The 17,842-nt window shown below is 34.0% G+C and overlaps 1 protein-coding gene across 2 annotated transcripts in view; it reads right to left on the bottom strand.

Moving 5' to 3' along the window:
• Positions 1-17,842, bottom strand: part of LOC106090195 (uncharacterized) — a 307,219-nt gene that overhangs the window by 122,540 nt on the left and 166,837 nt on the right. For both annotated transcript variants that reach the window (XM_059360529.1, XM_059360530.1), the window contains exon 4: positions 5,232-5,455. In XM_059360529.1, coding sequence (XP_059216512.1) covers positions 5,232-5,455 — 224 coding nt within the window. The remainder of the gene's footprint in view (positions 1-5,231; positions 5,456-17,842) is intronic.

Genomic DNA, 17,842 nt, shown 5'->3' with positions numbered 1-17,842 from the left:
TAGGTCGAAACCCGGACTTTCTCACATATAACAAAGAGTTCTCTTTGGCAAAAGACGACATTTGCAAATACAACAACTTCTTAAAGACCTTTGACAAGTAACAAAGAAACGCAATTGGTCTATATTCCTTGGAATTTTTAGGCAGTGGAATGACTATGGCATGTTTCCACGCTAATGGAAAGTAACTCGTGGTCAAAATCCTATTGAAAACATAGGTTACATGAGGAATAATAAGGGGGAGCAAGAGTCTTACAAATCTAGGATCAATGCCATCAGATCCGACAGCGTTAGACTTTACAGTCTCGATGCACTCAAGGACAACGGCGGGACCAATACAGCTGAAGCCAAAACCAGAGTCGTCATCGAGAGAGGGGGAGAAATTGAAGCCATAGAAATTGGGATCAACAGGGATCTGTGGGACATTAACAAAGGCGTCGTTAAGCCCATTGATGTCCAAGTTTGTATCTTTTCCAAGTATCTTTCCCAATTCCTATGTCTCGAATAACCTTCCACGTTCTCTTGGAACGCCTATTGCAGAAGTTAAGCGTTTGTAATAGTAGTCTTGCTTCGATATCTTAATCAACTTATTGACGTGGTCTCTTGCTGACCGAAAGGCAACATGTAGCTCAGGCGTCCTGAAACGTCTACACCTGCGATGTGACATATTCCTGTTGTGAATAGCTGAACGAATTGCCCGGGAGAACCACGGTTTCGATCTGGAGGATACTTCTCTAGTCTTGAGTGGATGCGTAAGTTCCTTTAGGTCACACATATTCCTCTGTAGAAATTCAGTTCATCGATAGTTTCCATACAAAATATCAGCTCCCAGTCGATGATCACAGCACTCGAAAGCAAAAAATCATGGTCGAGACTGGCAAAATCTCTATATGAATAAGTTTCCCTAGTCCTAGTGAACTCAAATTCATAACATAAAAATATGAAGTCATGGTTCGAAAAACATGAGGCTGACGGTTGGTCGTATAGGAGGACTTTAGAAGTGTCACTAACAAAGTACAGATCGAGAAGCGTGCTGGAGGATGCGGAAAAATGCGTGGGAATTGTAGAATTGACAGACAAAAGCCCCAAGGAAGACATTTCAAACGTCTAGCCCTGAAGAAGGCTGAAGAAGTCAAGATCCAGGCTCGGTTTTTATGGGAGCTATATCAAAACATGGACCGATTTAGCCCATTCATAATCCCAACCGACTCACACTAATAGAAAGTATTCGTGCAAAATTTCAAGGGCCTAGAAAGTCAGAGTGCTTTCGACAGTATGGACAGGGCTAAATCGGATAAGAATGCCATGACGATCAAGAATATATATATATATTTTGTTGGATCTCAGATCAATATTTCGATGTGTTACAAACGGAATGACAAAATTAAGACATCCGCCATCATATGGAGGAGGGCATAAACGAAGAATCATGTCACGTTTGTGAATATGCGACAATCATTTACTGGTACATGTGTAACAATAACATACATAGTGTGCGGGCACATAAGGTAAACAATTTGTTAGCGTATGTTATGCCGTGGGGTAGCAAAAATGCATTACTAGCATTTTATCATATCATTGCATTTATCATGCAATTTAAAAACAAAATTTCTTTAAATGGTTATTTTGTGTTTTTTTTTTTCTCAATAGCAAAGCAATGGTAAACATTGCCATATTGTCATAAAAGAAAAAAAATTTTTTTTTAATTGAATTAGGTTGAAATGTATGCTATAAATTTGGAATTTTAAGCATACCCTAAGGTATGCCTTCATTTGTTATACTTATATTAAATGATGCTATAATTTTTATACACATATATTTATTATTGCTAATGCACCTCTGTTATAATTCTTAATTATATTCTGTAATAGTCGTAAAAGTCACATTTGGAAATAGAATTACTGAATTCTGTTGAAGCATATGCCATATATTTAAATTTGTTTGTTTAAGCCTTAAAGTATACCTTAATTTGTATATACCAATTTACAATAGATTTTGCATGTTGTGTTTTTCGCCATTTTCAGATGTTTATTTGTTATATAATATTTTTGTGTAAGCTTTAATTTTTTGGTACCAATATTAAATAAGTGTTTCATGTAAACTTTCGTCATGAGACTTAGTCGTTTTTTAACATCTTTTAAAAAATTGTCTAAATGGACGCTACCGTGGCACAGAGGTTAGCATGTCCGCCTATGACGCCGAATGCCTGGGTTCAAATCTCGGCGGAACATCAACAAATTTGTCAATGGTGGTTATCCCCTTACCAATAATGGCTTCATTCTAAAGGTATCCTGTCATGCTAAAACTTCTCTACCAGTTGGTGTTGCTATGCCGCACGCCGTTTGGACCCGGCATAAAATACGAGGCCACTTATCATTGAGTTTAAACTTTAATCGGACTGCACTCATTAATATGAGTGAAATTTTGTATTTAGTAACAATGTTTGAAGTATACCTTATATTGTATTATATAATTTTCAAGAAAGTTTTCATTTTGACTGCTGTCTCTGCAATTTTTTGATTCCTTATGAAATTGTTCAAATTTATTGAAATGCCTACATGCTTTAATATGTGTACATCAATATGTGAAATTGTGTGATTTTCGGATTAGTTTTAAGCGTGTTGAAATTTGTTCAAATATAAGCAACAAATTTTAGAGTATTTGAATAAACCCTAAAATATACTTTAATTTTTATATGTATTCTGTATGCAGTTAAAGAAGTGGGGTTTTTGTCTTATTTGTTGTTGAATTTTTAGAACATATTTGGAATTTTTATTTGAATAAGCCCTAAAATATGCTTTAATTTTTATATGTGTTCTGTAAGCAGTTAAAGATGTGGGTTTTTGTATTATTTGTTGTTGAATTTTTAGAACATATGCCATAAATTTGGAATTTTTCCTGTAAGCCTTAAAGTGTGCTCCAATTTTTATGTGGTAACATAAAACAAATTTGTGTTTCAACGGACATCTGTTCCGATGTTATATTGCTAAAATATGTTGAAATCAATACCAAAAATTAAATTTGTTTGTCAGTTTTAAAGTATGCTATATTTATTTTTTATATTTATTTGCAATAAATAAATGTTAGTGGCCACCGTAGTAAAGAAGTTTGAATGTTTGCCTATGTTGTTGAAGACATAGGTTCGAATACTGGCAAGAACAAAGACAAAATTTTCAACGGTGGTTATCACAAAGGTGTCACACTGCGGAACGCCTTTAGGACTCGATGATAAAAAGGAGATCCCTCTTCATTGGGCTTAAACTTGAATCGGACAGTACTTATTGATATGTGTGAAGTTTGTCACTGTGTCTTAATGGAATGTTCATGGGCAAACTTCCACTTGCAAATAAATATTAAATAAGTACGTCTGTTTTGTGTCTGTGCAACTTCCAAATTCGTTATAGAATTGCAGAAATTAGTTGATATACGAGTATACCATAAAATTTAAATGTTTACCCCTTAAGGTATGCTTTAATTTTTAAATATTGTGCATGTCGACTTCTGTGTTGAACCGATTTGTTATGGAATTGCTGAACATTTTTTAAAATTTTTTTTTTTTAGAAATTTATGCGTAAGCGTTAAATTCTGTCTAACTAATTTCCCGATTAACAACAGAATTAAAAACAATTGTTGAAACATATGGCACAAGTTTTAAATTTTTATGTAAGCTTTCAAGTATGCTGTAATTATATCCACCACCGAAGGATGGGGGTATATTCATTTTGTCATTTCGTTTGCAACACATCGAAACATTTGAAACATTGTTAAATACATTTTGCATCTGGATCTAGGTTATGAGCCCGAGTCATTTTTCGATTCGTTATTGAATTGCTTTGCACTTCTGTTGTCAGCCCAGGTAATTTTCTGATTTTTAGAGAAATTTTATATATTCTGATTCGTTATAGAATTGTTTAAATTTTTTGAAATATTTGCCATAAATTGTTAGCAGCCCAGGTCACTGACATGTCATAGAAATTTTTTTTTTTTTTGAATCACCCTACAGCCTTTAAAAATAGAGATATTGAGCTGAAACTTTGCACAGATTCCTTTTTTATCCATAAGCAGGTTAAGTTCGGAGATGGGCTATATCGGACTATATCTTCATATGGCCCCCATACAGACCGTTCCGCCAATTTAGGGTCTTAGGCTCATAAAAGCCACATTTTGCTGAAATTTGGGACAGTTGCGTTAGGCCCTTCGCAATCTTCTTCAATTTGGCCCAGATCGGTCCAGATTTGGATATAGCTGCCATATAGATCGATCTTTCGATTTAAGGTCTTGGGCGCATAAAGGGCGCATTTATTGTCCGATTTAGCCAAAATTTGGGACAGTGAGTTGTGTTAGGCTCTTCGGCATCCTTCTTCAATTTGGCCCAGATCGGTCCAGATTTGGATATAGCTGCCATATACACCGATCTATCGATTTAAGGTCTTGGGCGCATAAAGGGCGCATTTATTGTCCGATTTCGCCGAAACTTGGGACAGCGTTAGGCCCCTCGACATCTATCTTTAATTTGGCCCAGATCGGTCCAGATTATGATAAAGCTGCTATAAAGACCGTAAGGTCGTTAATATATATAGCCGAGGTGGTGGTGGGAATTCAAAGTTCTGCCCGACCGAACTCAATGCCTTTTTACTTGTTTTATTTGATTTTTTTTTTTTTGGAATAGCTTAAATTCTGCAAAATTTGACGTACAATAATTTTATCCTAATATAAATTTTGTTTATTTAGTTGCTTTTGATGTAAGTTTTGCACTTTAAAGTAAGCTTTGGTACGAAATTAAGTACTTTAAGTACATTGTTTTACGTATTTCCAGGAACCCTGCCGTATACTGCACCTTTGTACCACGAGTGACCACCGTGAAATATGTGTATCACGAGTGACCACCATGAAATATGTTTAGCAGTTTCTACAAAGCCAGTTAGATATTTTGGTGCTGTTTTTTTGTAATGATTTTTTTTATTCAAAATTTTTATTTTATTCCTTTTTTTATTTTAACAAAAAATTAAAAATAAATTTCATGAAAATTTTTCTAGGAAACAAATTTTATTGTTGGGCCAATTTTGACATTTTTTTTATATTTTTTTTAATTTTTTCAATGGCTTTGATAAATTTTTTGCCCCTCAAAGTATGCTTTGATTTTTAGATTATTTTTCATAGGATTTATGCTATATATTTTTTTAATACTTCACAAAGCCCTTAGTTTCGATTTGTTTTCAATTTTGCTCACTCACCTTGGGTGTTGCCACCGCATGGGCACCATCATACACGTACAAATGGTCATTGCAATCCAATTGCAGCATATCGAAGCGTAACATAAATCGCTGCAGTATCGAATGCGTTTGAAAGGTGATGATACAGTCGAGATTTCGTTCATTCTGCGACCAAAGTACAGCACCATCGATTTTTCGATAGAGTTGCTGTAGAAAATGATTTTTGCACAACGATTGCATGTAATCTGTAAAGGAAGAAAAAACGCAAAAGTTTAAAAAGATGAGATGAAAATAGAAAAAAACATATTTAGCGAGTTTAATTTCTATGGAAATTTTTGTGTGAAAAGTGTACATTTCCTTTGAAATCAAGTTTTCAAAGGGACACCAAGGGGCTTTCAAAAAACAGAAAGGAATATGAATGGATTTGTACATTTCATTAATTGTTGTAAATTCTTTTTTACCTTTTCTTTAATAAAATATTTTTCCTGAAACCATACCAACCTTTTTAATACATTTGATAAACAAAAGAACATGCAAAAATGTATGCAATATTTTTTATGTTCTTGAATAACTCCAAAAGATGCAGAAGTTCTTTGAAACATAAAGTCCTTGCTCCCCTATATGTCACTGCTAGCTGACTCTTATCTTTTGGCAACTGTGGTAGCTTTCTTACTTTTCCAGAGATTCCTTATTTTCTAAAGTTTTTTTTTTTTTTTTTTTTTTTTAACCTACAGTGCTTTTATTAACTGCAAAAAGCTGCAGGTATATGAAAATTTTTCAAGAAAAAAATACGCACAAGATGCTATGACAACATCTATGATAATTTTTATAAAGAAGGAAAGACTGGGGATAAGCCAAGTAGAGAAAATATTATTCGAAAGCTCAAATGTTGTTTCTTGAGAATGGTTTTCCAGTTTTTTTTTTGTATAAAGAAGAATTCAAATGAATGAAACTATTGTGCCAGAATACTTTTAGTATTGTCTGATATTTTCTTTAGTTATAAGCAACCTATGCATGGAAAAAGTGTTGCATATTTTAGGGTGTTGCGATTTTGAGGAAGAGAAATAATCATTGAAAATGATGAAATAAAACTAAGGAAAAAGCTCTGTAGCAATTAAAATTCCTAGGAGCGTACAAAACTATTAAGGAAGGTCAAAAGTCGGGCGGTGCCGCCTGTATGATACCCTACACATACCTTATAAGTACAAAGTGGGAGCTTTATCTTATCTGAACCAATTTTAATGGACCTCGCCGGAAGTTTTCAGATGGGTAAGAAAACAATCTGTATCAAATTTCTAGCATACATGTTCAAACTCTAGTAACTACGGTTGACACATGACAACAATATTGAAAATTACCCAAAATCTGACGAACATATATATGGAAGCTATATGAAAGTCTGAAACGATTTCGATCAAACTTCTTAGTTAGTGCCGTAGTCGTCGAGGGAAGCGTTGTGCAAAATGTTGGCAAGATCGGTCGAAAAATGCGATTGCAGTGGCTCTGGAAGTGAAAATCGGGCGATATACATATATGGGAGCTTTATCTAAATCTGAAACGATTTCAATAGAATTCCTTCCTGCCAAATTTCAAAAGAATCGGTTATTGCAATAATTCTCAAAATCGGGAGATATATCTAAATCTGAACCGATTCGAGCAAACTTCTTAGATATTGTAATAGTCGTCGAGGAAAGTGCTGTGCAAAATTTTGGGAAGACTGATCAATAAATGCGCTTGTAGTGGCAGAAATTCTTCCTACCAAATTTCGATAAAATTGGTTAACAAATGACCACATTATTGCAATTTTAGACCAAATCGGACGAATATATATATATATATATATATATATATATATATATATATATATATATAGGAGCTATATCCAAATCTGAACTCATTTTTTCCAATTTCAATAGGTTTTGCTTCGAGGCCAGATAACATGCCTGTACCAAACCGTAAGACGATCGGACAAAAATTGCTGCCTGTTGTTTGTTAACGGACATAGCTAAATCGAATCAGAAAGTGATTCGATCTGTATACTTATCAATGGGTCTACCTCTCTTCCTTTTGGGTGTTACAAACAGATGCACTAAGTTATTATATCCTGTACCAGAGTAGTAGTGTAGGGTACAAACAGCAGCATTTAGAAGCTTGGGAACACAATATTTTTGGCAACTCGATTTTTAATGCCTTAAAATATTACTTTAAACTTTTGCTGACGACAAAACGAAGATGAAAGAAATAGTCCATGGAGTTTAAATCACGGCAAAGAAGTCGAAGTGGAGCAATTTTGCCCGGAATCGGACTCCGACGGCGGACAAAGGAATAACTAATGTTTCAACAAACAAAAAAAAAAAAAAGAAAAACAAGAAAAAGCGTGCTAAGTTCGGGCGGGCCGAATCTTGGGAACCCATCACCATTGATTCGGCTAAAACTGTATACCACATAAATTTGGCAAGAAATTTTGCACATATTGTTGAGTTATGACTACCAATAACTGTGTTGAGTACCGTCTAAATCGGTCTGGAAGTCATAACTGAACACTATGTGCAAAATTTCAGCCAAATCGGACAAAAACATCCATCTAAATATCCGTTCAACATCCATGCGAAGTATGGCCCGAATCGGTCTTCAAACATATATAGCCCCCATATAAATCGATCCCTTAGAAGCCTTAATTATTATCCGATTTTGCAGAAATTTGGAACAAAGACTTCTGTTGTATCTTCTATCTTAAGTATGATTTGAATCGGTTTAAAAACAATTTAGCCCCTCTTTAGCACTAAGAAGCTTAACTTTTCACCTGATTTGTTTGAAATTTGCCCCAAAACCCTATGTGGTGTCTTATAATATCCATGGTGTGTTTTATCCAAATCGGTCAATATGGTGATACAGGCCCCCCCCCTAAGTACCAATATCCCAGTATGACTTCTTGAGACCAAAATAATACAAACACAAACTCAGTTTGTAAGGGTAAATTTGGCGTAAATTGGTCACCCAAGATTCGGCGCGGCCGAACTAAGCACGCTTTTACTTGATCTCTATTGAACCTCTGGGCGTATAAGTGTTATTAATAAATGTAACCATCAGTGCGTATACGTTATACTAAAATACTAAAATCTAAGACGATCTAGCCATGTCCGTCCGTCTGTCTGTTGAAATCGCGCTACAGTCGTGTTAAAAATAGAGATATTGAGCTGAAACTTAGCACAGACTATTTTTTGTCCATATAGACCGATCCGCCGATTTGGGGTCTTAGGCCCATAAAAGCCTTATTTAAGCCTTCAACATTCTTCTTCAATTTGCCTCAGATCGGTCTAGATTTGGATATAGCTGCCATATAGACCGATCTCTCGAGTTAAGGTCTTGGGCCCATAAAAGGCGCATTTATTGTCCGATTTCGCCGAAATTTGAGACAGTGAGTTGGGTTTGCCCCTTCGACAGCCCTCTTAAATTTGGCTCAGATCGTTTCAGATTTGGATATATCTGCCATATAGACCGATCTCTCGCTTCAAAGTCTTGGCAGCATAAAAGGCACATTTATAAGCCGATTTCGCTGATATTTGACACAGTGACTTATGATAGGCTTTTCGACATCCGTATATGGTTCAGATCGGTCGTATATGTTTCAGATCGGTCTATATTGGGATATGGCTGCCAAAATGACCAATAATTTGTTCCACAAGATTAAACAATGACTTGTACTTATTATATCACTTAATGTCCGTGTCAAATGTGGTCCAAATCGGACCATATTTCGATAAAGCTGATATGGCATAAATTATGCATTTTTCACCAGATTATGACGAAAGGTGGTTAAAATATATATACCCAAGATGGTGGATATCCAAAGTTCGACCTTTTTACTAGTTTTTGTTTTATATTTCTGGGGTTTTTTTTTGAAATCACTTCTTCATATATTTTATTTTTATGAAGCCAGCAGAGATCTTTAGATAGATGATAATTTTTTTTCCAGTAAAATTGGCTTTACTTTACATTGTCCTTTTCTTAGCTCGATTTTTAGCTGTGTATTTTTTTTTTTAATAGTTTCTTGTTTTTTTGGGAAGAAACATCGTTTACCCTCATTTAACTGATTCGTCCCAAGAATAAGCATCTAATTAACTCTTGAATTTTTGGCTAGAGAAAATTTCCAGAAGAAGCCTTTGGATGGGCAAAGAATGAGTGTTGTGGGAGGAGGAAAAATGTCATCTCCATCAAACAATTTCCTACGAAAACAATTTAGAAAGTTTTCTTGGGGACCTCTGCTTGTCAACTTTCTTATTTTTATATATTGTTAGAAGCGGAAAAGAGTGATTGCTTGAAGATGTTCGAATAGAGGAAGGGGAGGGTGAGGGAATAAAAATGAAAATTGCTTAGCATTTTTGTTATGACATTTGCCTACTTAAACTGTCAATCACTTGTTAAAATAAAGCGGAAAACTTTTGGTGGGCTCTCGCAGTGCCGCCAGTAGTAGTAGTTTTTCCTCTCTTCTGTGATGCCTCATTTGGCTTTGGTCTGCTTGGCCATGTTGCAGCACTGAACTATGAGTATTGGAATATCTGTTGGCATTGGTGTTGCAAAGTTTTTTCTTAGCTGCTTTTCTCCGTAATTAAGTGTGAGATTTTTTTTCATTTTGTTATTTGTATGAGAGTAGGAGTACAAAGCATTCTTGCGTTAGGGGGCCACATGGATAGGGGAAGGGGGCTAGGACTTTTAAACATTTTTAGTTATGGCGCAAGCTGAACGGTAAATGTCTTACCTTCCAACATTCAGTTCAGCAAGGGAAGAGGCAGGCAGCCTTCAGGGAGACAGGACTAAGGACAATGTTGAAATAGACCTTTAAAAAGTTGTTCCTATGGGGAAATATTAGCACAGCCGTTGGTGATGAACATGATGGTGATGCTGATTGTTGTTGCAGTCTTTTTCTCTCTCTTTCTTTTCCCAGACTGCTGCTGATAGTGGTTCTAGAAAATTCTATTGGATGAAAATTTCTGTCACTGCCACTAGTGTTGCAGGATGTTGTAGCTGACTGGCCCTGTTACATGACCAAATACCGTTAACATTAATTGCCTAAATGACAGTTGCAATGAATCTCATGGGGTGTTGCGATTCACAACTCAAAATGTCACAATGCCAATTAAAGGCAAAAAATACAAAAAGCAAAGAAAATTGTTCAGGAAACTTTTCTTTTGAATATTTTATTACAGATATTTTTATTATTATTAAAAGCAAAGGACTGTACTATATCCTATAATTGCGTGAGAGAGAGAGAGAGATAGAGAGCAAAAAAAAAAAACTAAGAATAGTTCGAGTGAAAAGACAAGGTTCACATTTCTTTGCCAGACTGATCCATACACTTTCCTATGTGCCAAGCAAAAGTGTGACAGTCATGGACATTTGTTATGGATGGAAATGTATCAAGAGGACAATTGATACAATATGAGAAATTGTTGGCAGGAGTATTAAACAAACAACAACATAATAGGAAAAACCATCAAATCAAACAATTTTATTCATAGAAGCCATAATTGTCCAGAAAAAAATGAGACAAAGTTGAATAAAAAATATATTTTTGAAAACAACAACATTTTATTTTATTTTAATTTTTTATTTCATTGTATTTTATTTTAATTTATTTTATTTTATTTTATTTTATTTTAATTTTTTATTTCATTGTATTTTATTTTAATTTATTTTATTTTAATTTATTTTATTTTATTTTATTTTATTTTATTTTATTTTATTTTATTTTATTTTATTTTATTTCATTTTATTTTATTTTATTTTATTTTATTTTATTTTATTTTATTTTATTTTATTTTATTTTATTTTATTTTATTTTATTTTATTTTATTTTATTTTATTTTATTTTATTTTATTTTATTTTATTTTATTTTATTTTATTTTATTTTATTTTATTTTATTTTATTTTATTTTATTTTATTTTATTTTATATTATTTTATTTTATTTTATTTTATTTTATTTTATTTTATTTTATTTTATTTTATTTTATTTTATTTTATTTTATTTTATTTTATTTTATTTTATTTTATTTTATTTTATTTTATTTTATTTTATTTTATTTTATTTTATTTTATTTTATTTTATTTTATTTTATTTTATTTTATTTTATTTTATTTTATTTTAATTTATTTTATTTTATTTTATTTTATTTAATTTGATTTTATTTTATTTTATTTTATTTTATTTTATTTTATTTTATTTTATTTTATTTTATTTTATTTTATTTTATTTTATTTTATTTTATTTTATTTTATTTTATTTTATTTTATTTTATTTTATTTTATTTTATTTTATTTTATTTTATTTATTAGAAATTTTTTTTGTCCTCCAAAATATTGATGAACCAACTGCTGCAGCTGAACTAAGAGAGGCAATAAAAAATCCCATATGTGCTTCCAATAGCCCTTGGAGTTGTCGCGTCAATGCCAATTTCATTGGCACCTGCCACATTCACGGTTACGCTTGACCACTTTGCAAATTCTAAAGGCATTTTCAATGGTTAAAAATCCATTTGGAGGGCTAAAAATTCACAGGCTAAACACTGTATGTCCTTACCTTCACAAAAAAAAAAAAAAAAAAAAAACACAATTACAACCAACAAGCAACCCCGCAGGTGACATGCCACAGTGCTTGGGATTATTTTTAAGGGTAAACCCAATCACATATGGATGTGGTAGGGAGTGAAAAATTGAATTAGTTTGTTGCGTTAAACTAACCAGTGAAACTGAAACGGCGATTGGGTATCAGTGGAAAACAGCATCAAATGAAATTTTAAATAACAAAACCAAAAAAAAAAAAAAACGGAAGTAGCTACACTACTAAATACTAGATCGTTTTAAAATGGGCTCGATTGTCCATTGAACTCATTCGACGGTATGGGCACACACACATTTCCTAACTCCAACCAGAGTCAATACTTTTGCCGTTTCCTATTATTATGTATATCTCATTGATTTTTGGCCTCTTTCTCTCTTCCGCTATTGAATAGAGAACGAGGGCATACAAGACTGTTCAACTCTAAACATGGTCTATTTTTTCTTCTTTTTCCATTCCCATTTCTTTATCCTTGCCTTTAGAGAGTCTTCGGTTCACCTTTTTGAAGTTTTTCAACATTGTATAATGAAATCGAATTATATCAATTGGATTGAAATTGGATGAAATGGAAGCGATTGCTGTGAGGGTGGCATTGGCTGCTAGTTGAAAATATAATTCAAGCACAAGACATTACCAAGCCAATTTGACAAAGACAAAGGAAATCGAATATCTGCGCTGAAGACAAGATGAAAGGAAATCAAAATGCCATAGATTCGAATAGTATTTGAAGATATGATTGCCAATTTGATTGCTAATGTACTCCATTAAAGAGCGAAGTGAAGTGCTGATTAGGTAAATTTAAAGAATGATTATGGTTTTTGTAAAATTATATAATATTATTTAAATTGTTTCAAACAAGACAGCATACTTACATCCAGAAAAGTTCTTAAAAACCTAACCGTTAACATATATAAGATTCTAAACGTATGTATTTTGACTCATACATACATACATTTTGCATAAAAAAATGCATATTTCAGATATGCACTCAAAGTTCGTTTTCTTACACCAAATTATGTCTAAATACAAAATTTAGTCCAAATCGTCCAATAAACAAAAAGTGCATATATATCCGCTCTCTACTTATTATGCCACACAATTTTGTCTCATCTTTAACAATACACTAGCTGTAGAATGTAATGAACATTACTTTAGGCATAATTTGCAGAAATGCAATGGTGGTATGAATAAGACTTGGAGGTTTTTATATGAAAAGATAGGGAAACAGAAAGCAAACCTACCAGGTATTCTAACAGAGAATTACATTCTTCTATTGTCGGATAAGGATAAAGCTCAATATTTTAATCAGTTCTTTTCCGATTCTATACGGAATTTACGTTCTACAAACCCGTGTTCTGCGACAGATGACATAAAACGGAATAAAAACAGAACGTTAGAACCGACAAATACGTATTTTCATCTGGAGCAGGTTTCTTCGGATGTTGTTCAGAATGTAATGTAAAGTTTAGGTAACTATAAGGCTCCTGGTTTCGATAACGAGGAAGCATATTGTTGCTCAATTTCTGGTATTGATTTTTAATCTTATGATAGGCTAGGTCAATTTTCCCGATGTACTTAAGCTGCAGAAGGTAACGCCTATTCCAAAATATTCAAATATGCAGTTAATTTAGAACTACAGCCCTATAACTACACTTTTCACAGTTAGTAAGGTTGTTGAATGAAGTATCATTTTGCACCTGACTGATTATATTGAGGAAAATGGTATATTATTTGAGAGTCAGTTTGGTTTTAAAAATGGATCTGAGACCAAAGAAAGCACATGTGATGGATTGGATAGAGGCCATAGGGGGGTAGCGGGTGTGTTCTTTGATCTTACAAAGGCATTCGATATAGTTGATCATGATATCCTTCTACGGCAACTTAAGGTCATTGGACTGACAGCCAACACCGTTTTATTGTTTAAAAGCTATTTGGCGAATAGGAGGCAATTTGCTTAAGTTGAAGATTATATTAGCGACAAATGCCCGATTTCATGCGGTGTACCACAGGATAGTGTACTAGGGAAATGGTGCTTTAAGATTTATATAAATGACTTAAAGGATATAAAGTTTTTTTTTTGACAATTATTTTTATTTGCGGATGAGTATTGCAAGCTCAAATAGAGAATGACGCATCTATTCTCTATGAATACTTAAGACCCAATAAACTCTTATTGGACTCGAATAAAAACGTAGTTTTATTGCGATTTAGACCTCATGCTTCAAGGAATGATGAAGTTATAACTGTATCTACAGATGGCCATCATATTACTGAGTTAGCGGGAGTAAAATATCTTGCAATGCATTTGAGCCAGAACTTATTGTGGGAAAAACACATTTTGAAAAGTCCAGGAAAAGTCCAGGATTGCATTTGGAATAGGAGTTGTATATAAAAACAAGAACAAGCTCAGCTCTGATTTAAAAATTATAATTGATCAGCCCTTAGTTCACTCGCATTTAACTTATTTGCCGATGATATATGCAGCAAATAATACAACGGCATTTAGATCTTTACAATTGGCTCAAAATACATCACTAAAATTTGTTTTTAACCTACCGCGAAGATATTGTACTTCCGACCTTTTTAAAAATTATGCTATTAATGTACTTCCAATTAAAGCTTTATATAAACAAGAAATAATTTTGTATGTCTTTAAGTGCATCGGGGGGTGATGGGTCGCATACTGTACAATTGAACTCAAATTTTAGTATCACACATCGAATTACATGGCAATCAAATAATTTAGCCATTGCTCGCTGCCGACTAGAGCTAACCAAACAACGCATTGCAAATATTGGTACCCTAGAATATAATTTGCTGCCAGTATCATTAGAAGAAATTACACAATGATCATGCTTTAAACAAAATTCAAAAACCAGTCAGGAAAGGCAAAAGTCGGGCGGTGCCGACTATATAACACCCTACACCACCTAGTGCTTGTAGTACTTTTTATATGTAGAACTCACCTCGAAATCAAGTCAGACTTTAATTTGAATACAAATTGAAATAGCAATTTAGAACCTTGTAAGATTTTCCTACCATAGGACAAAAGATTTGGATTTCCACATCTTTAAAAGGCCATATCAGATAAAATATTATATGGGAGTTATATCGAAACCTGTGCCAATTTTAATGACACATACTGGGGCGCCAATTAGAGATTGACGTCCCAGTACGTGTCATTAAGATGTGACCAAAATTGTGGTTTTTACCGCCATGAAAGTCCATATTGGGTGATGATAAGTAAGGACTGATTTTAATGAAATTTTGCGCACGTATTGGAATGTCAATTTAAACGTCTCATGTAAAATCGGGCGAAAATTGTGGATTCTACAGCCTTAAAAGGCCATATCGTATGAACGATATATATGGTAGCTATATCTAAATCTAAACCGATTATGAAATTTTGCGCACATATTAAAGACGTCAAATAAAGCACCTAATGCAAAATTTTGTAAAGATCGGACCAAAATTGTGGCTTCTACAACCTTAAAAAGCCAAATCGGATGAAAGATATATATGGGAGCTATATCTAAATCTGAACCGATTTTTATGAAATTTTACACATACATTGAGACTTTACAAAAATGACTCCACACCAAATTTGGTAAATGCAAATTTTGCACATGAACATTCCACTAAGGAACAGGGGCCAACTTCTCACATATCAATGAGTGCAGTCCGATTCAAGTTTTAAGCTCCATGATAAGGGGCCTCCTTTTTATAGCCGAGTCCGAACGGTGTGCCTCAGTGCGACAACTCTTTCGAGAGAAGTTTTACATGGCATAGTACCTCACAAATGTTGCCAGCATTAGGAGGGGAAAACCACCGTTGAAAATTTTTTCTGATGGTCTCGCCAGCATTCGAACCCAGGCGTTCAGCGTCATAGGCGGACATGCTAACCTCTGCGCTACGGTGGCCTCCACAATTTGGTAAAGATCGGACCAAAATAGTGGCTTCTACAGCTTTAATAGTTCAAATCGGATGAAAGATATATATGGGATCTATATATTTAAATCTGAACCGATTTTTATGAAATTTTTCAGATATATTAAGATCAGTAACAAAACAGTACGTGCCAAATTTTGTGCAGATCGGTTGAAAAGTTGTACCTACTACGGCCATTTAAGTGCAAATCGGGCGATACATATATATGGGAGATATATCTAAATCTGGAGCGATTTTTATGAAATTTTGCACACATATGGAGACGTCAAATAGAACATCGCGTGGCAAATTTTGTAAAGATCGAACTGTGGCTTCTACAGCCATAAAAGTCCATGTCGGTGAAAAATATATATGGGAGCTATATCTTAATCTGGACCGATATTCATGAAATTTTGCACACATATGTGGACCTTAAAAAAATAACTCATGCGAAATTTTTTAAAGATCAAATTAGAACTGTGGCTTCTACAGCCATAAAAGTCCATGTCGGATGAAAAATATATATGGGAGCTATATCTAAATCTGGACCGATTTTCATGAAATTTTGCACATATATGTTGACCTTAAATAAAATACCCAATGCCAAATTTTGTGAATATCGGAGAAAATTGTGGCTTCTACAGCCTTAAGAAGCCATATCGGATGAAAGATGTATATGGAAGCTATATCTAAATCTGAACTGATTTTTTTCAAAATCAATAGCGTTTGTCCTTGGGCCAAAAAAGTGACATGTGCAAAATTTCGTGACAATCGGTCAACAAATACGACCTGCACTTTGATTACAAAAATACATGGACTTATAGACGGATGGACAGATGGACATCGACGGACATGGCTAAATCGAATCAGAAAGTGATTCTGAGTCGATCGGTATACTAATCGGTAATGAATGCTGATTGACATTGTTGTAATATTTCAGTTCATTCGGATAAGAATTGCGCCTTGTAGGGGCTCAAGAAGCAAAATCGGGAGATTGCTTTATATGGGAGCTGTATCAAGCTATTGATCGATTCAGACCATACTATGCACGTATGTTGAAGGTCATGAGAGAAAAAAAAAAATTCAGCCAAATCGAATGAGAACTGCGCCCTCTAGAGGTTCAAGAAGTCAAGATCCAAGATCGGTTTATATGACAGCTATATATATATACAGATTATGAACCGATTTGAATTATACTTAGCACAGTTGTTTAAAGTAATTCCAAAACACTACGTGCAAAATTTCATTTAAATCGGTCGAGAATTGCGCCCTCTAGAGGCTCAAGAAGTCAAGACCCCAGATCGGTTATATGGCAGCTATATCAAAATATGGACCGATTTGAACCATACTTAGCGTAGTTGTTGGAAGTAATACCAAACCACTACGTGCAAAATTTCAATAAAATCGGATAAGAATTGCGCCCTCTAGAGGCTCAAGAAGTCAAGATCCCCAGATCGGTTTATATGACAGCTATACCAGATTATGAACCGATTTGAACCATACTTGGCACAGTTGTTGGATATCATAGCAAAACACGTCGTGCAATCGTTCATTCCAATCGGATAAAAATTGCGCCCTCTAGAGGCTCAAGAAGTCAAGACCCAAGATCGGTTTACAGGGCAGCTATATCAAAACATGGACCGATATGGCCCATTTACAATACCAACCGACCTACACTAATAAGAAGTATTTGTGCATAATTTCAAGCGGCTAGCTCTACTCCTTCGGAAGTTAGCGTGCTTTCGACAGACAGACGGACGGACGGACGGACCGACAAGAACAAGAATATATATACTTTATGGGGTCTCAGACGAATATTACGAGTAGTTACAAACAGAATGACGAAATTAGTATACCCCCCATCCTATGGTGGAGGGTATAAAAAATGTGTATTAATTTGCCATTGTAAATTTTTATATTGGATTGCCCAAAAAGTAATTGCGGATTTTTTAAAAGAAAGTAAACGCATTTTTAATAAGGCTTAGAATAAACTTTAATCAAATATACTTTTTTTACACTTTTTTCTAAAGCAAGCTAAAAGTAACAGCCGATAACTGACAGAAGAAAGAATGTAATTACAGAGTCA

The sequence above is a fragment of the Stomoxys calcitrans genome, chromosome 1 (assembly GCF_963082655.1).
Source record: "Stomoxys calcitrans chromosome 1, idStoCalc2.1, whole genome shotgun sequence".
Taxonomy (NCBI): Eukaryota; Metazoa; Arthropoda; class Insecta; order Diptera; family Muscidae; genus Stomoxys; species Stomoxys calcitrans.
The sequence above is the reverse complement of the archived record's forward strand: the minus strand, read 5'-3'. Positions and strand labels throughout refer to the sequence as shown.